Source organism: Octopus bimaculoides, chromosome 12 (assembly GCF_046866305.1).
Source record: "Octopus bimaculoides isolate indiv1 chromosome 12, ASM4686630v1, whole genome shotgun sequence".
Taxonomy (NCBI): domain Eukaryota; kingdom Metazoa; phylum Mollusca; class Cephalopoda; order Octopoda; family Octopodidae; genus Octopus; species Octopus bimaculoides.
In genome coordinates, this window is record NC_142939.1 from 64,807,262 (window position 1) to 64,833,898 (window position 26,637).

Consider the following 26,637-nt stretch of genomic DNA (forward strand, 5'->3'; position numbering starts at 1 on the left):
AGTAATTCAATCCATTGTTATTTATCAACTTCAGTTGGTTGACATACGAGTCGTATCTATAATAATAATTTGATCATTTTTAAGATTACATTGTAATATATTACCTTAAAAAAAAGAAGAAAATTAATAGAATAGATTAATTCTAAAATAAAAGATTATTATAAGTCATGCAATTTTGAATGAAGAAGTTATCTGAATATAATATTTAGAAGTTTGATGAATTGATAGCAATAAAAAAAGGAAATTATCTTCTACTTATTTCAGTCATTAGACTGCAGTCATTAGACTGCAGTCATGCTGGGGCATCGCCTTGAAGGATTTTTTATCAAACAAATTGACCCCAGTGTTTGTTAAACCAGATACTTATTTTGTCAGTTTCTGCTTTTAAACTACTAAGTTACAGGAATATAAACAAAACAACACTGGTTGTCAAGTAGTTGTGGAGAGACAAACAGACACACATTCATATATAGGATTTCACAGTTTCTGTCTACCAAATTATCTCACAAGACATTGGTTGGCCAAGTTTATAGTAGATGACACTTGCCCAAGGTACCATACAGTGGGACTCAACTGATAATCACATGATTGCAAGGCAAAATCCTTAAGCACATAGCCATGCCTGTACGTATACGAGAATTAAATTTGTACAAATTTAAAACAGCACCAGGACTTCGTAATATAATGATCCTGCAATACAAAACTAATTAAAGAATAGCAAGAATACGAAATAGGTTTTTCTTTTTCTTTTATGTTTAATTCCTGAAATCAGAAATAAATAATAGAAATATTTCCAACTAACATTATCACCAACAAAAACAGAGAGTGAGAGAAATGGTCCAAGTAAAGTAAGTTTCTCCATTTCCAGTCCTGTGGTCTTTCTCATTACTTTTGGTAACCAGTTGGATTGGGACACCATCTAATGAGACAAAAGAGAAACAAAAACAATATATTTAAAATAAATATTCATTGAGATAATCTATTGAGTTTATCTGAAATTTCTACTGTTAAACCATATAGGTTAAACCTTTTTGTTACCAACCAGCCTGAGACTACCCTGGATTCTATGACCCAAACTTGCTGTTTTAAAGAGATATGGATTAAAACCTTCCATCAAAATTTCATATCATTTTATGTTCCAAACACCAGTTTAATGACAAAGATATTTTACTAAATTCTTCACTATTTTAAAAATTAACTGAAACAAAAGCAGTTTATTTCAACAGAAATCTAGTAACAAAAGGGTCGAGGTAGTGAAGTGATAGTCATTAGAGCTTGAAATAGAATATCTTTGTTCTGATATTCAGCGCTTTGAGTTCAAATCTCACTAAAGTCAACTGTGCTTTTCATCCTTTCAAGGTTGATTAAAAATGAATTTTAGAAAAAGATACAAATCCAGGGCAGAACTGTAAAAACATCAAACCAGATGCCTTGCAGTATTTGTTGCTACACTTTACTTCTGAGTTCAAATCCTTGTATGGTTACTTGGATGGTAGACTTAATCTAACACCTGATTTAACAACACCACTTGGCATTTTTAGTGCCTTTAGCAGCAGAGTTCACCTTGCTGCAATCATTCTGACCAGGTCTTCGGTCAAATGATACCTTTCTGTCTTCTCTCCCATTTACTTTAGAGGTGTTGTGATGGGACATGGGCATTGCCCTCCTCACTGACTAAAAATATTTTTTTTAAATAGCCTCATCTACAACTACCAGGTGATGCCAAGACAAAGAGAGACAAACATACACCCACACATATATAAACTGGCATTCCATTGATTACGACCATTGATGAATGGAACAGCCTGCTCACGAAATTGACATGCAAGTGGCTGAGCACTCCACAGATACACGTACCCTTAACGGAGTTCTCAGGGAGATTCAGTGTGACACAGAATGTGACAAGGCTGGCCCCTTTCAATTACAGGTACTACTCATTTTTGGCAGCTGAGTGGACTGGAGCAACATGAAATAAACTGTCTTGCTCAAGGACACAACACGCCCCCAGGTATCGAACTCATGACCTTATAATCATGAACCAAACACCCTCACCATACACACACACACACACACACACACAATGGGCTTCTTTTAGTTTCCATCACCAAATCCACACATAAGGTATTGGCTGCCAAGGGTCATGGCAGAAGACACTTGCCCAAGGTGCCACGCAGTGGGACTGAACTTGGAACCATGTGGTTGAGAAGCAAACTTTTTTAACCACACCAATACATTTAAACATTGTCTACCACAAATTAAAGAGTTTAAAAGGAACCTGTAACTTACCAATGAACAAATAGGTCGACAGTTGTCCCATTTAATTTCACAGAGTTCTGAGAGAACAGATAATGGTTCCTTGTAGTCATCAGTGTCCAAAGACTGGCATGATATCAATTGGCTAAGACGGTGAATGATAGGCACAAAAATCTACAAATGGAAATAGTTTTTCATTAGCATCAAGAGAAATGGATTTTTCAGGAAAAATATGTAAAGGTTAATATGATAACTAAACTAATTATTAAAATTATGTTAATTAACAACAAGATTTATATTGTATGCACACACACACCACCTATGCTGGTGGCATGTAATAAGCACCATTCAATCGTGGGTCGATGCCAGTGCTACTTGACTGGCTCCCTGTACTGGTGGGACGTAAAAAGCACCATGCGAACATGGTCAATGCCAGTTCCGCCTGACTGGTTCCCATGCCAGTGACATGTAAAAAAAGCACCATCCAAACATGGTCGATACCAGTGCCGCCTGACTGGCTCTCATGCTGGTGGCATGTAAAAAGCACCCACTATACTCTCGGAGTGGTTGGCATTAGGAAGGGCATTAAACTGTAGAAACCTTGCCAGATCTGTTTGGATCTTAGTGCGGCCTACTGGCTTGCCAATCCTCAATCAAACCGTCCAACCCATGCCAGCATGGAAAGCAGACGTTAAATGATGATGATGATCACACACACACACACACACACACACACACACACACACACACACACACAGAAATATAAACATGTAGGTGGAGAGAGAAGACCAGTATTATATTAGTTTCAAACTCGTTTCATTTATTGAACTGTGACCATACTGGAGCACAGCTTTGAATAGTTTTAGTGGCTTATATCAAGTGCAGTATTTATTTTTTTAAAGCCTCGTACTTGATATATATCTATTTCTTGAGCTGCTAAGTCACAGGACTTGGTAACACAGTCACAAAGACAGAGACAGGCAAATACACACATGCAATAGGTTTCTTTCAATTTCCATCTAACAAATGCACTCATAAGGCTTTAATCAACCCAGGGCTAGAGTAGATGCTTGCCCAAGATACCATACAGTGAGATTGAACCCAAGACCACATGGTTGCAAGGGAAGCTTCTTAACTACACAGCCACATTGATATTTCATGTAAAATACCCATCACATGTGAAAACAGACAACTGAATCGAAGAAGCAGAACAACAGAGAAATCAAACAACATGAAGTAAGACATTGGGTGTTGGAATCAACACAGAAAAAACAAACAAGAGGAACATTACCTTGTTCAGACTTTCTCTGTCAGGTAAAGTTGAGACAAGAAGTGAGAGGAATCCTCTGGGCAGATTGTGGGAAAGCAAATATGGCAGTAAAAACAAAGAAGCAGTTTCAGATCTAAGGGAAAGAAAATAAAGAAAAACTGTCATTTAATCAGGATTATAACTTTTGGGGCTTTTTTGATTCGTTTTCATCTTTTAGTCAGGAAGGAAGGTCATGCCATAACTCTACAGAGAGACCCCAAGGGTGATGGAAAGGAGAAAGGGAATAAAATATTCTCAAACCAGAGACCTAACACGAACACTGGTAAAGGTGCCCGTGGTACCGCCAGTGAAGGTGCCCATGGCACCGCTGGTAAACATGCCCGTGGTGCCACTGGTAAACGTGCCCGTGATGCCACTGGTAAACGTGCCCGTGATGCCACTGGTAAACGTGCCCGTGATGCCACTGGTAAACATGCCCAGTGTGCCGCCGGTAAACGTGCCCAGTGTGCCACCGGTAAACGTGCCCTGTGTGCCGCCGGTAAACGTGCCCAGTGTGCCGCCAGTAAAAATGCCCATTGTGCCACCAGTAGAGGTGCACATTGTGCCACTGCTAAAGGTGCCCAAAGTGCTAGTGCTGGTGTTAAACCAGGTGACACGTTAAGTCTAGCATTCATATAGATCATGATGAGATTGGAACTCAGAATGCAAAGAGTCAGAACAAATACTGCAAAGCAATTACATTCTTTTTTTTTTCCTTTTAATCAATCCCAAAAGATGAAAGGCAAAGTTAACCTTGGTGGGATTTGAACTTGGAGCTTAGCGAGTTGGAACAAATACCACAAGGCATTCTGTCCACTGCTCTAACTACTCTGCCAATACATCATGTAATAATCCTCATGATTCAGACAGAGTTAGTTGAGACAGACTTTTCTACGGCCAGATGCCTTTCCTGGCACCAACCCTCACCTGTTTCCAAAGCAAGGTAAAATTTCCTTGCGGCTGAACATGTTTTTCATGGAAGCTTGGAAATGATTAACATTGTTTGTATGATGCTCATTTACAACCATCAAATGATGTTTAGAGAAGGGCACATACATGACAGGCTTCTTTCAGTTTCCATTTACCAAATTCATTCACAAGGCTTTGGTCAACCCAGAGTTATACTAGACAACACTTGCCCAAAGTGCCACACAGTGGGATTGAACCAAACACCACACAGTTGGGAAGCTAGCTTCTCAACCACACAGCCACACCTAATGTATTTAAATAACCCGCTCTGTAGTTACACAATTTCATTCAGTATTATCTGGGGTTGAAATAAACCTTAATACTGCTCCATAGCAGTTATGTTTTTATCAACAAGCAAAATCTAAAATAAACACACACACACACAAATATGAAACATAAATTTCAGAAAGTTTAGGGTGCTTCTGATAACACTGACAATTTGAAGCAAGCTACTACAAAAGAATAAGAGCTGCTTTAATAAAAACTTACCTATTTTCAAATAGAGTTCCTTGCAGTACAAGAGCCGTGTGATGAACACAAGATAGTCTAGCAATTGACAATACATTATTCAAAGGAGGAATACTAGATTTCTACAAAAGAGAAATTCATTTAAAATTATAAAATAGTTTACTAACCATCACAATAAACTCAAAATAAGACAGGCTGTAGCTATTCTAACATTCATACAGGATATAGCTGGACTATGTTAACTCTTTAGAACTTAATTTACTCTGTCAAATATAATGCTTATTTTTTCACAGTTTTGAATTAATTATGCATTATCTCATGGCTTTGAGATTTCAGTGATGTGATCAGATCGGAGCCTGGTGCAGCCTTCTGGCTTGCCAGTCCTCAGTCAAACTGCCCAACCCATTTCTGGCTTGCCAGTCCTTAGTCAAACTGCCCAACCCACGCCAGCATGGAAAGCAGACGTTAAACAACAATGATGACGATGTGATTGTTTATTACAGAATAACATTGTAGAGTAGGTTTGAGAGGCAGTATGTAAACATTTTGAACATGAACAAGTAGAATATATGGGTTGGATATGGCCAGTTCAAATGCTAAAGGGCTAAACACTATGAGAAGCAAATTCAAAGTTGACATGCAATCCTTAAAATCAATATATCTCTTTGAAATGTTTCTTATGACTGTGGTCCATGCAGCTGCCCTTATATGGTTGCTAAAGCTGCCAGAAATAGCAGCCAGATCTCTTGCCCTCTTTCAAATCAGAAAGGAAAGTCAACCCCATGATTGCCCAAGAGTGAAAAATAGAGAATTAAACAAACATGGATATTCAGGAAAATATGAATCTGGAACAAAAATAGGACTTGTGCAAAGAAATACAGAGGAGACAAGAAGTGGCTATGGGAAGAGGCAGTGCCAGAAGACATTTGGTACCAAAGTAGGATTGAAGATTCATCAAGGCAACAAGTGTAAGAAGAAGTCAAGGCAACATAAGTCATTTAACTGTCAAAGAGAAGCAAGTCCTCCCAGGGATCAAACCACAGTGGATCGATAAATGTTCCAGCTGAAGATCCTTCCAAGCAAAAATCATGAGGTCAAGATGCCTTTTTGCTAGAAGAAATAAATGAAGAAAGCAAAGGTTTTGAGGTCAGCTGCAAATGAGAAGGCCAGTTCCAAAACTTTTGAGGATCAAATGCCTGCAAAAAAAATCTAAAAGAGAACTGAAGATCAAATGCCGGTGGTTAGCTACTAGACAGTCAATCCAATAAGCAGAGACTCACATCAGTTAAGTGGGGCCAGTGCATTGTAAAACCATTGAGAGGATGGCTTCAAAATGGTAAGCATTCTCTCCTAATGATCCCTAAAAACCTACTGGCATTTGGTGCACAGAAGATTAAATTGGAAACACTTGCAGAAGCAAGCTGTTGCCAAACACATTAGATCCGATAGAAAAGTTGATCTCAGCTGGAATATCTTTGTCATTAGATCTATTCAATTGGAGCTGACCGAACCACAATACTTCCAATCACAATGAGGAGTACTTAAAAACTCAGTTATTCTTTCTATACAAATAGCTTCAAAACACAAGATTTTATGTACTTTTTGGCATTATAAATCAATGTACTATATAGTATAGACATGTAAACATTGAAATATCATTACTATCTTTACAAATCCTGCTGCATTTCACATGGAACTTTTAGTCCTCTAAACTTTTTCTAGGTGTATAAGTTGACTTAGCTTTTTTTTTTTTCTTTTTGTTGTTGTAAATTTTCGCCTGAAAAATTCGACTTGTATCCCAGAAAATACGGTATTTAACTCTGAAATATTTCATGATTTTTGCTACCTTTCAAACAGACAAGATCCAAATTCTAAGACGCTTTAATTGCCACAAAGATCAAAGAGTCAAATTACTATTTTCACCCAATAACTATATTAAAACAGTATCATTTGATACTCATTAACAAAACCAATAAATTTATTCCACTTAATTCCCTTCAAATCTTTAACTGAAATCTTTAAGCAAGTTTCTCATTAACAATATAACATTAAGTTTAACCCTTCAGCATTCAGATTACTCTATCAAATGTAACGCTTATCATTTCACACTGTTTTGAATTAATCATGCATTATCTTGTAACTGAGATTTTTATGTTGTGACAGCTTATATTTAGAATGACATTGCAGGGTAAGTGTGAGAGGCAAGATCTGGAAGACTTTAACATAAAACAAGGCAGAATATTTGAGCAAGATATAATCAGTTTAAATGCTGAAGGATTAACCATGAGAAATGCTAAGAAATATTAACAGACTCAATTTAAAAGATGGAAAAACACAACATTGACTTACTTTGGGGCTAGTTCTTTCTTCAAAAGCTACTCTCTCATAACAATCAAGTAAATAGTTAATAAGTTCCACTTCTTTTCTTTTCTGAGGTTGTATTTTGGATGTGAATTTACGTTCTTCATGTTCAGGTGACATTAGTGGACTTATACTGAAAGAATAAAAGAATAATGGCCAGAGTAATTTCACAATCAAAACAATCTTCACATAATTACAACATATGTTTCAATATGTACCATACTCTATTGTGGCATTCCAATGAAGACCATCCCTTCCGTTTTGTGTGTTTGCTTATTTTTTTCAGTCAATGTATTTAGGACTACTTTTACTAGGGATTATATTATACCATCTTTCTCATATGGTACACAAGGTAATGAGGGTAATTTGGCTGCTATTTCTGACAAGTTGAGTCACCAGGTAAAGCCTCTCTCATTGGGTTTGTTTCTTGACTGGATATGAGGGCAACAGTGTAAAACAAGAGTGTTTTATAGCTGGGTGCACTACTTCTCGGCACCAATGTGAATGAGTAAGTGAGTGAGCAAGCGTGAGCGAGTGAGTGTGCATGCACACACACACATGTATTAGTCACCTTGCCTTGATGTCATGTGGCACTTGTAAATGAAGGTCACCATCATACAAGTGTTGTTGTTTAATTCCAAACTATCATGGAAACACGTCTGGTCATGCAAAAATATCATCTTAAATGGAAACAAGAGCCAGCAACAAGCAAAGCATTTAACTGCAGAAAATTCACCTCAACTAATTACACCTGACCCATGTGAGCCTGGAAAAGTGGACATTAACCCCTTTGTTACCATATTTCTGTTGAGATGGTCTGTGTTTCTTCCAATTAACTTTAAATATAACAAGGAATTTAGTAAAATAACTTAGTTATCATTAAGCTAGTGTTAGGAGCATAAAGTGTGACTAAGGTTTGGTGGAAGATTTTAATTCAGAACTTTTGAAAACAAGACATTTGTACTACAGAGCCAGAGTTGGTTTCAGCCAGGTTGGTATCAAAAGGGTTAAACAATAAAACTATTATTCTTTTCTACTCTAGGTACAAGGCCCAAAATTTGTGGGGAGGTGGCCAGTTGATTAGATCAACCCCAGTACGTAACTGGTACTTAATCTATTGACTCCGAAAGGATGGAAAACAAAGCCAACCTCAGTGGAATTTGAACTCAGAATGTAAAGACAGACGAAAAATGATGATTATTATTATTACAACTTTACTCCCAAAATTTGCTAAAGATATCTTTCTTCATTTACTAACATGCAACAATTCAACTCACCTCACCTCTACTTTTAGTGACTCAGGAAAGAGTTGGAAGTACAGACCTCAGTACTAATTTTACTTTGTGTGACAGAGCCAGTGGTACTTACCTACAAGGACTAGAACTATAACTTCGGACTGGAGATACACCATCCACAGCAGTTTTTAAGGAGTCGATCAGATTTTCTGGACTTGAGTAAATGAGGTGAAGAGTTTCCATGACAATCTGATTGATAATTTCTTTGTAATCTTTCTCTTCTGCAAGAAATAAAAATAATGTGAAAATTAGACCATGGGAAAATGAGCAATTCAAACAGATTGACTACCCACCTCTTTGACCCCCACTAGATGCAGATCCCTCTGCAGGAAACTGCTCTGCCTCCCTCTCTCATAGTAATTCCCCTCATCCCCTAGCACAAAGCTAACCCACATCTCCACCTCCTCCAGTGGTGCTGTTGTGCATTCCAGCAGTGTGAAAAACCAAAAATGTCTGAATGTGTGCATGTGTGTGTGTTTGAAATCATGGCTAGTTATTGGTATACAAACTCTCCATGAAATTACTGATTCTAGCTTTGTTATCTTCACACATGAGCATGCACATTAAAATGATGATGAACATACGAACAACAATAACTTTTAATATTAATGAGCTCTTACTTTCATTGAAAGCTTCAGCAAGACAAGGTATATGCAATGTCCCAGGATCTCTCTGTTCCCGCCAGGAGACAAGAAATATTCTGATTATGGAGTTCAAGACTTGTGTTTCTGTAGCTTCTGAACCAATGCTAGCATCCTAGAAAAAAAAATGGTAAAAAAAAATGGTAAAAAAAAATGCTTTTTAAACTGAAGAAAAAATCCTTAAACAATTTAAAACAAGAAAACAAATCAGGGTAGATAAGGAAGACGAAGCGCAAGGGTCATTAAAACTCAGGAAAAGTTAGAGATTACCCTTTAGATATAATAAACCCATCTCTCCAACCATGTTCACTCACTATATTCCCCACCCCTTCCAGCGACCAGTCTCCTTTCATAATCTCACATACTTACCTACCCACTTGTCCTATCCAGTCCTCTCTACCAATTCACTTAAAGATACCACCTTGTAACTTGAGGGTACACCCTAAACACCGCCTTGTAACTTGAGGGTACACCCTAAACACCGCCTTGTAACTTGAGGGTACACCCTAAACACCGCCTTGTAACTTGAGGGTACACCCTAAACACTGCCTTGTAACTTGAGGGTACACCCTAAACACTGCCTTGTAACTTGAGGGTACATCCTAAACACTGCCTTGTAACTTGAGGGTACACCCTAAACACTGCCTTGTAACTTGAGGGTACACCCTAAACACTGCCTTGTAACATGAGGGTACACCCTAAACACTGCCTTGTAACATGAGGGTACATCCTAAACACTGCCTTGTAACATGAGGGTACATCCTAAACACTGCCTTGTAACTTGAGAGCACATCCTGATACACCTTCAGCATTCCTGCACCTCTTTCTCCAACTAAGGTATCTCCTCTACAGCAAGACACCCATTTCAATCCCTATATCATACTCTAACCTCTCATCACAAGCAGAAAGCCACCTCCCCAAATACTACTACTCCTGCTGTTGAGGGGTCTTGCCTTGCAAGTCACTTGGTAGCCTCACCGGTGCTGGTGCCACACAAAAAGAGGTTGGCATTAGGAAGGGCATCCAATTGTAGACACCATGCCAAAGCAGACAGTAGAGCTTAGCACAGTCATCTGGCTCACCAGCTGCTTTACAAACGTCCAACCCATGCCAGCATGGAAAACATACATTAGATGATGATGCTGATAAGATATAGTGCAGTCCTATCCAAATGATGCCAGTGTAAACTTAAAAGACCAGCCAATTCATGTCCTTTTAACATTTTTATAAAAATACTCATAAGACAGGCACAAGGTCACAGATGCAGGGAAATGGTTGACCGACACTTTCTTTTATTGAATCTCAAAGGCTGGTAGGCAGGCATAGTTGACTTCAAAGGAATTTGAACTCAGAACAAAGGCACAGGAATACTGATGAGGTGCTTTAATTCATCTTTCTCACTGAACTCGTCCTGCCGCAGCAACCATTACTCACCAACTGCCACCGATACTTGTCCAACCATTCAGTCCTCTGCAACCCACCATTGACACACACCAATCGATACTGAAGAAAGGACTTAATATTCATTGCCAGTTAAGAGAGACAGACAGAGATAGAGAGAGGAGAGACAGAGACAGAGACAGGGGGAGGGGGAGAAAAAAAGAGACAGACAGGAGGAAGAGGATGTAGAGGAGAGAGGAAGAAACAGAGAAGGGAGAGAGAGAGAAAGGAGGAGGAAGAAAGGAGAAAAGAGAGAATGACAGACAGACAGACAGACAAGTCAATCAAGAGAGAGAAGGATAGAATGAGAGAGACACACGCAGACAAGAGAGAGAGAGAGAGGGAGAATATCAACTTACACGTTTTCTTTTATGTTCAATCCTATCACTGTCGTCGACTTCCATTGTTTCAATACCAGAATCAACATCAACCTGAGAATGATTACTGAAACACAAAGAAAGGCAGGCAAAGGTGAAGCCTTAGATTATTGCATACACCAGAATAGATCAGATTTCACCAGGACTTCCAAAGTATTCCAGCTTCATTTGTGGTGTCAGAATAGTTTGGCCAATTGACCTGCTAACCTACAGGTCAGAAAGCTTTGGATTGTGTTCATTTGTGGAATGGTTTAACCACAGGCTACCAGACAGACAGCTCACCAAAGGTTACCATGCAGTTAAGGACAAGAGTGGTACTGGGCAGCTACGGACAGTAGCAGCACCGGGCAACTACAGATAGCAGCAGTACCAGGCAGCTAAGGACAGTGGCAGTACCAGACCAGCTATGGATGGTGGCACTACCAAACAGCAGGTACTAAATAGATACAAACAACATGCACAAGTTACATTATTTACATTTGATGGATATTTGTCCTCATCTTGTTTGCTGTTAACACAACATTTCGGCTGATATACCCTCCAGCCTTCATCAGGTGTCTTGGAGAAATTTCAAGTCTGGTTCTCATTCCTAAGGTATTTTTTGATGTTGTTGTTGTTATTAATATTATTATCATTCAGGTCACTGCCTGGAATCGAACTCGGAATCTTGGGGTTAGTAGCCTGTGCTCTTAACCACTACGCCATATGCCCATCACCAACATCGAAAAATACCTTAGGAATAAAAACCCAGGTTCGAAATTTCCCCAAGACACCTGATGAAGGCTGGAGGGTCTATCAGCCAAAACGTTGTACTAACAACAAACAAGATGAGAACAAATATCCGTCAAATGTAAATAATGTTTTTAATGTACATAATTCCTCATCTCTTAAATATAGAACTGAACTTCTGGGAAGAATTCCATTTACACCATTCTAACTAAAGAGAGATTTAAATCTCAGCTCTTCAATAGAGACAAATTCCTGTCCTGAAGAGCTACGGACAGAATAAGGCTGCTTTTACTATGCAATAACTCTAAAGCCAGCCATTTATATGTGGTGTCATTGTATCAATAATTTAATATTTTTGAAGATATTCATGTCAAAAATGGTCAGATTGGAAAGGCTTCATTCAGTAAGTACAAAAATACTATTAGTGCTTCAGTGTTAGAAAAATTCAATTATTTTGTTGCAAAAAAAAAAAAAAAAGTGCAATTATCATGTAATAGAAGTGCAGTAGTAACAGGAAAGTAACTCACTTTTTCTCAGCAGCATACTCTGAATCAGTGTCCATTTGGTGTTGTTGTTGCTGTGCATCAGAACTGATAGATTCTACACAAGCTGTGGAAGAGGAGGAGGAGAATAATAATAATAATAATAATAATGGTTTCAAATTTTGCCACAAGGGCAGCAATTTGGGGAGAGGGGCGAGTCGATTACATCGACCCTGGTGTTCAACTGGTACTTATTTTATCAACTCTGAAAGAATGAAAGTTAGTCAACCTCGGCGGAATTTGAACTCAGAACATAGCAACAGGTGAACTACCACTAAGCATTTCATCCAGTGCACTAACGATTTTGCCAGCTCACCACCTTAATAATAATAATAATAATAATAAATAACAATAATAACAGTTTCAAATTTTTGGCACAAGACCAGCAATTTTTGAGAAGGAGAGTAAGTTGATTACATCAACCCCAGTGCTCAAAATGACACTTATTTTATTGAGCCCCACCCACAAGGCAAAGTCAACCTCGATGGACTTTGAACTCAAAAAGTATGATCAGAAAAAAATGCTGCTAAGCAGTTTGTCTGGTGTGCTAACAATTTGGCCAGTTCACTGTCTTAATAATAATAATAATCCTTTCTACTATAGGCATAAGGCCTGAAATTTTGGAGAAGGGACTAATCAATTATATTGATGCCAGTATTCAACTGGTGGTTATTTTATTGACCCTGAAAGAATGAAAGGCAAAGTTGACCTCAGTGGCATTTGAGCTCAGAATGTAAAGCAGAAATACTACAAAGCATTTTATCAAACATGCTAAGAATTCTGCCAGCTCAACACACACACAGAGTGGAACTTCAATTTATGAATTTGTTCCTGAAGGCACTAGAGTAGTGGGGAGGGGGTCCACCCTGGGCGGTACTTTTAAAGGGGTGGAACTTTTGGGTCTACTGTAGGTAATATGTGCTTTTTGTAAGGTCTAAGGGCAGCAAACAGAAGGGCCGCACCAGACAGCACACACTCTAGCTACGCTAGTGCCTGAAGGCCATTCATCACCCAAATTGTTCATAAACTGGAACTATTTTTCCCAGAGGAAATTCAAGAGAAAGCACAGCAAATTCAAGCAGGGATGTACACTGAGCGAAAACTAGACACCAACTGATGCTCTCCTCCCACTGATACTCGTAGCTCGTTACAGCTTGTGTATTCATTACTTAAGACATCCTTCATCACCCGAGACATTTTACGTCCGAAAATTGTTCATAAACTGATTTGCTCATGATGAGAGACATTCATAAACCAAGGTTCCACAGAATGTGTGTGTGTGTGTGTGTGTGTGTGTGTGTGTGTGTGTGTGTGTGTGTGTGCGTGCGTGCGTGTGTGCGCATATCACAACTTACGTCGATAATGCTGTGTAACAAAATTTTCATTTATTTTTTGTTTGTCTTTGGTCTGTAAGTGTTATTTCCTATTTGCTTCTATCTAGAAATCAAAGGAAATGACTACTATTCCCTTCGAACTTTGCTTTTGTCACCTGGACATCGATGTTTCCAAACTGACCTATTTTCCATTACATTTCAGACAGATTCAGTGCTAAGTTGCTGAAGCAGAAATATCGTTATAGCATATACGCTGCTCAATACCACAGATTTGCTTGTCAGTTGCTTGACCTTAACCACTTACCCATGTCCCTTAGTGGCTGACAATATGTGCATCTCTGATCATGAACAGGAGAGCATCAAAGCCACGTGTTAAGAAGGATTGTTTGGGGTTTCAATAAATGTAACAAAAGCAAAGTTTGAAGGAAATATTAGTTGTTACCCAAAGAAAAAAATCATGTTACACAATGTAAATGGTGCCAAGACATGCTGCTTGACTCAAAAGAAACAGAATAAAATGGAGAAACATTTAAAAAAATTTATCAACGCATATCTGTTTTAATAACTGGTTTATACATATTTCCATTTGATTTTCGTCTTTAGTGTTGGTCTTTAAGTGTTTGTGTTTAAAAAAAAATTTATGCTTTCAAATGTTTGCTGAAACCAAAAATGAAGTGAGATAATCAACTGAAGCTGAGGTTTCTGTTTTTACTACTCTTTAAAAAAAAAAAAACAGCATAAAATCAAAAAAGATGTAACTTGAAATGACGTAAGTTAAGTTATGCCAAAGTGTGTGTGTGTGTGTGTGCGTGTGTGTGTGTGTGCGTGTGTGTGTGCATGTGTGTGTGCGTGTGTGTGTGGTGATAAAGTAGTGGCAATCTAAAAAGATTTTGGTACAGGAAGTTAGTAAGCATCAAGCATGTAGTACATGGCTTGTATAGGTGACAAAAAGCAGATTATACATGATCAACAAAGTTTATTAACCAGCATGTTATAAACTCTGTCCCATATTGAAACAGATGGAAATTTCAAGAAGATGACTGCCACTGTACAACTCTCGGTTTAGCAGCAAAAATTGCTAATTATGTGAATATAAGTTGAAGAATGTAAGTACTAGAAGAGGTAAATCATGACTACATATGTTTCCAAGTTAATTTTAACGTCTTATGTAACATAAAAATATCATTTAGCTTTTCTTCAACTCTACTTATCAACGATTGTTTGTATCAACTACTGTTAATTAAATGTGAAGAAAAGCTAAATGATATTTTTGTGTGTTACATAAGCTATGCTAAGTTTAGCATTGAAACATATGTAGTTTTGATTTACCTCTTTTATTGCTTACACACTTTGATATATAAAACATACATACACAGACACATATACATTCATATACATAAATGTACATAAACAGGAAGACCTTGATATATGCAAGTTTAAACTCACAAATTATTTATTGCTTTTCAATATCCTCCAAGAGTAAAATTTCACATGCATGTCATTTAACATGTGGAACCGAAGGCTGTTGTGTGTGATTAGATGAGGAGAAGGGGGAGGAAAACGAGAATAATGGTGAGGTTAGGGAGGAGGAAAGAGAAAAGTAATTGGTGTTTTATTTAGCTTAGACTAAATACGAGAGAAAAAAGTTAATTTGAATTAAAAATTTTTAAATTGCCATCACACACCAAGTGTAATGTATTAGATGCAGTCATTAGCTTTGTGGTTATGATCTCAGCTACTACGTTATTTATTCAAGGATATACCTTACTGATCTCACTCAACCCCTGCCCTCAAGACAAGCTGAAATATACTGAGAGGTTAGTAAGATATTCTTTACCTTTGGGTTTTGATTTAACTAAAGCTTAGTAATATATTCCTTACCTTTTGTTTTTGATTTAACATATTTTCTCTTGCCTTTTCTCTCCATCTTTCTCTTGTTCCCTGACTCTCTCTTAAGATCCGTTTCCATTCGACATCTTTTCAACAGAGCATAACTTTTGTTGTTTATGACACACACAGTAATAAAAGAACAAAGAATGTCAGCAATGAAGCAAAGTTAGAGGGTAGTACTCACTTGGGTACTTGGTGCCACTGGTGACATTCTGCCTCATTACAGAGTTTATCATAAACTATAAAAGTCATGGAAGTGAAAGAAAAAAAAATTTCTTTTTTTTTTTTTTTTTTTATTAATTTAAAAAAAAGGTGTCAAATGGAAACAAAGGTTCTGAGCAGGTAACATGAGAAATTATATATCTTTGATATAATTTTTTAAAAATACATGTTTATTATGGATTTCCAGTAATGCACGCACAATGATATACTGGCCCTGGCCAGAGGGAAGTGTTCATGATCAGACTACAGTTTATTAACATGTGCAATCACAAGCAATCTCGCATTTGAATTCCTATTTGGCAAACATTGCAAGTTTGAATATCTCTTCAACTTCCACAAAAGCTTATGTTTCATTTTCTCTTTTTTACAGTTAATATTCTTCATTTGTTCATCAGTTTTTGTTTTGGTTTTTTCCTAAATATTAAATGCACATTCTGTTAACAAATATCTTACAATATTTCATCATGCAGCTGTCTGCTTTAAACTTTACACTTCCAACTGTTGCATGCTTCAGCAGTGTCTAAGGATCAATATTTCATTGCTTGGCATACCTACATATGTGTGCCCCACTTGATTTTCTTTCCCCATAACTTCCAGAAAAATGGATATTCTTCAGTGAAATTTTCTACAAATACACTTCAAATGGTGTAGATTCTGATAAGAATTTATTGTTTCCAAATAAATTTTTCTGTGGATATGGAGAAAAGTTTCAGAAAATTCACACATGTCAGCTTTGTTTCTACATAACTTTTAGAAAATGGATAATTTTGATGAAATGTTCTATAAATACCTTTCATTGTGTGTAGATTACGATTATTTCAGAGTTTAATATGCAAATATAAAAAAAAATGGGGCACATTTGTATAGGTATGCCCAGTGCTCAAACACGAGTAATACTAAGATTACATTGCTATTAAATATCTACATATCGGCTTGCTTCACTTCATTTTCAATTTGTATATAACAATATTTGATAATACAACTACATGTTTTATATAAACAAACAATATACTTCTTTAGTTTAGTCTGCATCAAAAGGGTAACAATAATGTGAATAAGATGGGCTCAGTTTTTCACTACACATAAATGTAATTAAGATAACAGTACTTACTAAGATATCAGATTTAGTAACAAATACTAATAGTATTTAAAAATGCATTGAAGTGTGCATGTGTGTGTGTGTGTATATATATATATATATATATACACACATACATCAGAATTTATTGGTAGTATTTAGTGCTAATATTTCATTGCTTTATAAATGCATGTTCTTTTAATATAATTACATTTCCTCTTATAGCTCTATTTTATGTCTTCCACTATTGACAATTAAGTTTCCATCATGTTGCATGTCTTGCCAGTGTTCTTCTCACATGCATGTCATATATATACTTATGCATATACACTTTAAGAAAATATAATACAGTGACATCAAATTAATGGTATCTTAAAGGAAGTGTATTTTCACTTAATATAAATCACTGTATTTGCCCACACACAACATGCACTCTAACATAAGATACATTTCTGTTTCACAAGGATATTTTGTGGTAAAGCAAATTTAGTATGTTTCACCATACACTTGTTAAAACATATTTTGAAGGACTTGTAAGAGTAAATGTGTGATTCTGTGCATGTAAATACAAGGTGACAGTACATTAGAATAACATATGAAACCATAAATTTATTGCAAATAAACTATATTATGGGGAGACACCATATTTGAAATTCATCTTCTTTCAACCCAACTGTATAGCTGTTTATACTTTGGTCAACAGAACTGCCATACAGGATGTAAAATTCATATCAGTGGTTTACAATGACCAGGTACCAAAGTGATGCACCACTGCTATGATTTTGTTGTCATCCACTCATTGCAAATAGCCACCAGGCAGATGATAAGTGTTTCTTGAAGGTGTTGTACCTGGCATACTTATACTAATGTTGTTCCATAGTCTATGACAGTCTCGTCCATAATACAGTCACATTAGATGCAGGATAACTTTTTTCATACATTTAAAAATTTAAAAAGTGCGTCTTATACACTGGTAAATATGATATTTTAAAGTAACAATTATATTTACTTTCTCTCAACTAATGAGTATTTGGGTAAATAAAGATTATATTTTATTTTCATTTTTTATAATAATAATAATAACAATAATCCTTTCTCTTATAGGGACAAGGCCTAAAATTTGGCAGGGAGGGAGCTAGTCGATTATATCAACCCCAGTACTTGACTGGTACTTATTTCATCAACCTCAAAATTATGAAAGCCAAAGCCTTGGCAGAATTTGAACTCAGAACATAGAACAGATGAAATGACACTAAGCATTTTATCTGGCATGCTGACAGATTGATCTTTGCTATTTAAATTATCTTGGTAGATTGGCAGAATCAGTAGACTAGTGGACATAATACCTTACAACAGTGCTACACAAAGTGGGGGTCCATGGACTGGTGCCAGTCCACAAGCCATCAACTGCTGGTAGATGGTGAGTTTCCAGAAAAGTAAGAAACATTATAAAATGCTTATGTAAAATTGTATTATTTGTCTACAAAATAAAATATAAAATAAAAAAGTTGTCAACTTTTATTATATTCATTATATATATTGTTTCCGGTATAAATTAATATTACTAAGAAATATTACCGGTCCCTGCACAGTGGTTAAAAAAAAACTGCTGGTATGCCACATCAGATAGTTTGAGAAGCACTGACTTAAAGTATTTACTTTCTTTTAAGTTTCAAGTTCAAATTCAGCCGAGGTCTTAACTTTACTTTTCATCCTTCCAAGGTCAAACTACAAGTGAGACTGTAGTTGATTACTACTCTATCAACTATATGTTGTCTTTCTGCCAAGACTATAAATTATTATCTAAAACATTCCTCAAAATTCCTCAGCAAAAATTCTTGCAGCTTTATTTTATAATTGTGGAACACACCACAGTTATGGATCTTAAATTTAGGTTTCAGTCATGCAATGGCTTTCAGGAAATCAAAAGTTGCATATATCAAGGACTTCACACATGCAGATATATGTGCATGGATGCACACATCATTGCTCACATGGATTACAGGTGTAAAAATTGAGAGATTTTTATATCAAGATTAACAAACTTTGAAAAAAATTTTAAGGGCAGCTGTGGATTATAACCTGCAAAAAAATTATCTGTCCTAGCTCCAGATTAATCCTGATTTAAAAAAGAAAAAAAAAGATGATTAAAGGCATACAAGTCATGACCACCCTGTCCTCTTTGGTAGTGCATATCTAAGGCTACATTATCTAATGTGTCTCTTTTTCATGAGAGTAGAGTGTATTTTGAGAGAGGTTTGACTGCTATTTCCAGCTGACCAAAAGACCATATAAAGCAGTCATGAGCAAACTGTGACCTGCAAGGCTTTCTAAATGGCACACCTAACAAAAATTACCTTCAGTTTTTTGGATTTTTTTAGTAGTGTGACCTGCCAGATGAACCATGCTTCAAGTGTCCCATTTCTCTAAAAAGATTGCCCATCCCTGATATAGAGGCTCTCAGCCAGGTGAAAAAAAAGCCATGATAGTGGTACAAGACGATTAATGAAATTTATATAATTGAGGAAAGTTTTTTATGTCATGAAAAGAGACATAAGTAAAGATGTCTGAAGGAAGTCTCCTCCCCAAATCATCAGAACTCGCTTCACCTCAAAAACCTTGTCTTATTTTACAGATGTTATTTTATATCTTCATTAGCTCACCATCATCATTTAACATTCACTTCTCCATGCTTGCGTGGGTCAGACTGAATTTGTTGAGATAGATTTTCTATGACTTGATGCCCTTCCTGTCACCAACCCCCACCTGCTTCCAACCAAGCAAGGTAATATAGCCCCAAGGCCAGACATTTTTTCACAGAATACTGGAAACAAACAACCTCATTTGTTTGATGACAATGCAGATGTACAACCATCATGTGATGTCTCCAAAAGGCTACAGCAAAACACAAATATACATTACATATACATACATACATACATACATATCGTGCAGTGCTACATAAAATCACCCAGGATACCCTGTAAAGTGGTTGGTATTAAGAAGGGCATCCAACCGTGGAAACCATGCCAAATCAGACTGGAGTCTGGTGCAGCTCTGCAGCTCTGGTCAAACCGTCCAACCCATGCCAGAATGGACAATGGATGTTAAATGATGATGATGATATTTGCATGTATATATATATATATATATATATATATATATACACACACACACACACACACACACACACACCATCATCATCATCATCATCATCATTGTTTAACATCCACTTTCCATGTTGGCATGGGTTGGACGGTTTGACTGAGGACTGGAAAGCCAAGAGGCTGCACCAGGCTCCAATCTGATCTGGTAAGATACCTGGATGCCCTTCCTAATGCCAACCACTCCGAGAGTGTAATGGGTGCTTTTTACGTGTCACTGGCACAGGAGGCAGTCAGGCAGCACTGGCATCGACCACGTTTATTTTTGTTATAATCATAGCAGCAAAAGGGCTAACAGCAACACCATCATCATCACATAATTAAGAAACAGTCTGTAAATATATACAACAGCCAACAGATGTGGATGTGCAAGGGTAGAGGGACATGGAGATGATTATGGGGGGGGGGGGGGTCAACGACACCATCTACTGCAGAGTGTTTTGTTAAACAGACAGACAGTCAGTCAGTCAGTCAGAGAAATGCCCCCAGAGAGGAGAAAATAAAGACAAAAAAAGGGGGGAGAGAGAGAGAGAGAGAGAGAGAGAGATAGAAACAGAGAGGCATAGGCAATGGTAGAAAGAGAGAGATAACCAATCACACAGAAAGACAGAGTGAGGAGAGAGAGAGAGAGAGAGACAAACAGACATACAGGAAGATAGACAGAGAGAGAGAAAGAGAGGTAAAGAAAGAAATACAGACAGGCATACATAATAGCAGAGAGGTAGACAGTCACACAGAAAGATAGAGAGAGAGGGGGAGAGAGGGAGAGACAGACATACAGGAAGACAGACATACAGAGAGACAGAAAGAGAAACAGAGGCATAGACAATGGTAGAAAGAGAGAGGTAGACAGGTGGTGTAAACAACAAATGGATGTATTAGTTTAACGCTCGGGAATAGAGAAAGTCTTTGACATTTCGAGCCTACGCTCTTCAACTGAAAGGAACACAAAGAAATAAGGAGAGAAACAAGGAGAAAAAAAATATAAATGTAGTGGTCAGCGATCTATCATGTCGAATATATATATTACACACACATACACATGCATGCATACACATGACAGGCTTCTTTCAGTTTCCACCAAATCCACACATGAGGCTTTGGTCAGCCCAAGGCCATAATAGGAGACATTCGCTCAAAGTGCAGTGCAATGGAACTGAACCCAAGACGTGGTTGGGAAGCAAGCTTCTGACCACACGGTCATGACTGCACCTATCTTAAAAGAAAGAAAATTATAATACTGTATTTTCCAGTGTACAAGTCAAATTTTTCAAACCAAAATTTACAGCTGAGAAAGGCAGGTTAAATCATACACCATGACAACTTTGGAGAACCAAAAATTCCATGGGAAATGCAGCAGGATTTGGAAAGATGATGATGGATGTCTGAATGTTTACACTATATACTATGTCGACTTCTATGTCGGAAAATATGGTAGAAATTAACATATTTTTTTGCTTGATGTGAAATAAACACAAAAAAGAAGAACACTAAATGGATATTCTCTAATGAAAAGAAATTTATCTGGAATGAACTGGATGTTGTAATACATCCATAAAAATACAAACACATGGAAAAAGGAAACCCTCTGAAGCTATGTTAAATGAACTAAAGTATTTAGGCTTATGTTGAAATTGATACTTTTCTATATTTACAACTAATACAGGACTATTACAAGAATAAATAAACTGAAAATAGCAACTGTCTTGTACTGCATGATATAAAAATAAACAACTTCTTCCAAGAGAACTATAGGAAGCAGCCAGCTTATGGAAACAGATATATATATGTATATATATATATATATATATATATATATATATATTATAGACCAAAACATCACCACTACCCCTACCTTTGCAGGAAAGATATTTCCTGACAAAATAGTAAACAAATCTGAAGATACAAAGATACGTTAAAATCACAAGGATGAAGGGTCACTGACATAAACATTGACAACAAACATTCCGGAATTCATTGAACAAACAGCTATAACATTAATCAACACGGTTATTGTTATCTAGTTAGCAAAGTAATACGAGTGGTAGATCGACCTGCTAGAAATAGCACCCAAATCTCCCTCAAATCACACCCTACTGTGTGTTGAAAGGGGGAGAGTCTTTGATGTGTTATGTCTGAAAATAAGGATTCATCATGGCTGGAATGTGCCGACCTAGTGGTGACAGCAGCTAAACAGCCACATTCATTCCCAATATGAATACAAACAGGTGCATGTGCATGCATTCATATATCTATACCAGGGGTGGGGACACTTTAGTATCCAATGAAAAGGTCCACGAGGAGACCACAAGTTCTAACTCATCTGTGTAAATCTTGTATATATATATCTATGTATAATTCAATATACATTAATAAAAATAAGAGTTTAACACATTAAATTAACGCATAACATCTTCATTGACATTTGACCTGCGTTGGAGACCAGTAACAACCATGGAAAGCAGACAGTGTTACTTATACATACATATATATATGTATGTATATTATGTGTGTGTGTGTGTGTGTGTGTGTGTGTGTGTGTGCATCAGTAACACTGTGTGCACACACATAAAATCATTGATTTTGAAAGAGCTAATGAAATAAACAATAACACCCAGCAACAAGGCTCTCTACAGGTCAGACACCACATGTAGGGTAAACTATTTATCAATCTGTCAGCCTATCTCTGTCTACCACCCATCTATCAACCTGCCTATCTATTTTTGTATCTACTTCTCTATCCACATATCCTTAATCTATGTCCATGAACTTTTAAACCTTTTTACAAGCATAAATCTATTATGGAAAATTAAACCTCCTCAGTGTAATCTACTTTTTATTGTAATTTGTCATTTTCCATTTTATTTCACCCTCTTCCTTTACCTTCCTCACCTCTCTCCCACTAACAGCATTACCCTGTTATCTCTCTCTCTCTCTCTCTCTCTCTCAATCAAAAATGGAAATTGAAGTTGTGTTCAATGCCAGTGCCGCCTGACTGGCTCCCTGTGCTGGTGGCATGTAAAAAGCACCATCCTAACATGGTTGATGCCAGCTCAACCCCCCCACCACCACCACCACCCCGCCCCCAACTGGCTCCTGGGCCAGTAGCACATAAAAAGCACCATCTGAACGTGGTGCCAGTGCCGCCTGACTGGTTCCTGGAGTGGTTGGCATTAGGAAGGGCATCCAGCTGTAGAAACATTGCCAGATCGGATTGGAGCCTGGTGCGGCCTCTTGGCTTGCCAGCCCTCAGTCAAACCATCCAACCCATGCCAGCATGGAAAGCAGACGTTAAAACGATGATGATGATATATATCTATATATATACACATATGTATGTAATATAATTTTTCTGTATCTTAAGATTTTTCAATATGCTAGGCCACTGGTTTTAAATTGCTAATAATCAAATTAATATTCAATTTTTCACCCTTATTATTTAAATATCTATATCTATCTATATATATATATATATATATATATATATATATATATATATATATATATATATATATATATAGCTAGGCACAGGAAGTATTCTTCCTAACTACATAGTTATGGGTTCAGTCCCACTATGTGGCACCTTCGGTGAATATTTTCCACTATAGCCTCATTCTAACCAAATTCTTGTGAGTAGATTTGACAGATGGAAACTTATAGAAACTTGTCATGTGTGTGTGTGTGTGTGTGTGTGTGTGTGTGTGTGTGTGTGTGTGTGTGCATGCATGACCTTTGACATTGCATAATAATTGTAAATGTGCATCCCCATCATACAAGTGGTGTCCTTGTTTTCAATCCTCCATGAAAACCTGCCCGAGCATGAGAAAGTAGTAACTTATTCAGAAATAGGTGAGGGTTGGTGACAGAAAAGGCATCTAGCTGTAGAAACTGCTTCCACAAATTCAGTGTAACCCATATGAGCATGGAAAAGTGGACACTACAATGTTGAATATATATACATACATACATACATACATATATACATACATATATACATACATATATCAGAGGCAATGACTAGTGACTGATACCTTTGGCATTGTGCCATGCTTGAGAAGAAGACCCATCAAGCCAAGTGAAATCATAGTTGTGGCCAATGCTGGTGTCATGTAAGTGGCACCTGTGCAGGTGTCACATAAAAAGCACCTTTCAAGCATTGGGCCCCACAGAGGCAAGGATGGCCAATGCCAGTGGCATGTGAAAAGTACTTTTCATGTGTTGGGCCTCATGGAGGTGAAGACAAATGACCAAGAAAGACCTTTAGCATTGTGCCATGCTTGAGAAGAAGACCCATCAAGCCAAGTAAAATTGTAGTCATGGCAGATGGTGCCATGCATCCAGCTGTAGAAACCATGCCAAATCAGACTGGAGTCTGATGCAGCCTTCCAGCTTGCCGGCTCTGATCAAACCGTCCAACCCATGCCAGTATGGACAACGGGCGTTACATGATGATGATGATGATGATGATGATAATTTATATATATACATATATATATATACACACACACACACATTTACACATACTCACACACATATACACACATACATACACAGACACACATTCACACACATATACACATACATATATACACACATACATATATACACACACATCCATACACACACATATCCATACACACTCATGTATTCATACATATACATGCATATATATATATATATACACATACACGCACATGTATACATACATGCATACATATATACATACACACATACGTATACATATATATATACATACACACGTATATATATACACACACACGTATATATTTATATATATACACATATGCATACATATATACATACACATATGCATACATATATACATATACATATGCATACATATATACATACACATATGCATACATATATACATATACATATGCATACATATATATACACATATGCATACATATATACATATATATATATATACATACACACATGTGCATACATATATATACACATACATACATATACATATACAACACACACAGCAAATCTACACCGTTGTGTTTTTGAAAATCAGTTACCCAATCAAATTTAATTGCTTATTCGTTGAATTGTATTGCATCACCAAGATATGGAGGGTGCAACATAAATTCATCGGAAGGGACTTGGATTTGGCGCAGATCGGTTCAGACCGTTTGCAAGTTGTTTGCAAAACGTATCGTATTATATAACAACTACCATCACAATTCCATTTCAGTTTTATGATCACAACCGTCCAACGAATGCTAACATGAAACTGACAGTTTGTGAAGATTTAAAACAAAAATTTTGATCTGCAAATGTGCTAAGCACTGATGATGATCGTAGTTTAATCAATAAGCGTAGGAGCGATGTAAAGGCAGTAAAAATAGAGGGGGGGGTCAGTGAGGCCACATATAAGTGGTCCTTCAGAAATTGAACCTCCTTACGATACTCCCTGGGAGTTCATGGTATGAAATTCATTGTCATTGCTCCAATCTGGTCGCTAATGCCATGCATTTAGTTTAAAATGCAGTAAAAATAGAGGAGTCAGTGTGGCCCTAATTAGGCGGCCCTTAACAAAATAGATCCCCTTAGGACATTCACTGGGATTAGGGGAGTTGCTGGTTTGAGTTTTGTTGTCCTTGCACCAACAGTCTAGGAGGAGTTAACGAACATAAAAACAAAGGACAGAGAAACAGCACTCAAATTTATAATAGGATATATGTGTGTGTGTATAAATATATAGATAGAGAGATAGAGAGACACAGATACAAAGCTATTTGTTTTCTAGCCACAATTCTAACAAGTGTCCTCATGTCAAATGTCCACTGAGTGGTCATGTCTCACCTATTTGATGGTGGGACTGTTCTACTAAATACCAAAGTAAGAACACAAAAATGTACTACCAAGTCTACTAATGACTCGTAGTCTTCAAGTCGCAACTGATCTTACAACAACTCATCGCAAGGGACAATAAGTACAAAAGACAGACAGACAGACAGACAAAGGTGGGGTGGAGAGTCATAAAATATATTATTTTAACCCTTCTGTTACTATATTGAAAAGTGCTGCTTTTAGTTCCTTTAATTTTGGAAACTATGACGAATTTATTTAGTAAAAATAACTTCTTAAAAACCTCGTGTTTGGAACTTTTATTAAGATGAAATTTTGTTTCAAATTATTTTAAAACAAGAGAACTACATGAAGGTTTTTATCAAAAGGTTTAACACAAAAGAAAAACAATTATTTCTAAAGACAATATTTTTTTGTTTTGTTTTCTTTTTTTCAATAAAACACCAGACAGTAATACAAATAACTAGTTTGATGCAAACATATTTCCAACATTTCTTTCTGGGGCAACAAGACATACAAATAAATAGATGTATGTGTGTGTGTACATATGTATAAACATACAGATAAACATATACAGGCACACATACATACATATAAACGTATGCATATGTATACATACAAATATACATATGTATGCATGCATATATACACATTCAAATATAGACACACAAGCACATACACACACAAACATGCACATATACACAAATGCACACACACACAC

At 36.9% G+C, this 26,637-nt stretch overlaps 1 protein-coding gene across 2 annotated transcripts in view; it reads right to left on the bottom strand.

The window, feature by feature from the left end:
• LOC106881028 (ubiquitin conjugation factor E4 B) overlaps positions 1 to 26,637 on the bottom strand; it is a 79,172-nt gene that overhangs the window by 26,098 nt on the left and 26,437 nt on the right. Inside the window, exons 3-12 of one of the 2 annotated variants that reach the window (XM_052972224.2) lie at positions 15,600 to 15,722; positions 12,370 to 12,451; positions 11,096 to 11,180; positions 9,276 to 9,411; positions 8,729 to 8,876; positions 7,349 to 7,493; positions 5,021 to 5,121; positions 3,545 to 3,656; positions 2,287 to 2,427; positions 803 to 919 (exon numbers count right to left, since the gene is read on the bottom strand). In XM_052972224.2, the coding sequence (XP_052828184.1) occupies positions 803 to 919; positions 2,287 to 2,427; positions 3,545 to 3,656; positions 5,021 to 5,121; positions 7,349 to 7,493; positions 8,729 to 8,876; positions 9,276 to 9,411; positions 11,096 to 11,180; positions 12,370 to 12,451; positions 15,600 to 15,722 (1,190 nt within the window). The remainder of the gene's footprint in view (positions 1 to 802; positions 920 to 2,286; positions 2,428 to 3,544; positions 3,657 to 5,020; positions 5,122 to 7,348; positions 7,494 to 8,728; positions 8,877 to 9,275; positions 9,412 to 11,095; positions 11,181 to 12,369; positions 12,452 to 15,599; positions 15,723 to 26,637) is intronic. The other variant, XM_014931214.3, reaches the window with a different exon arrangement.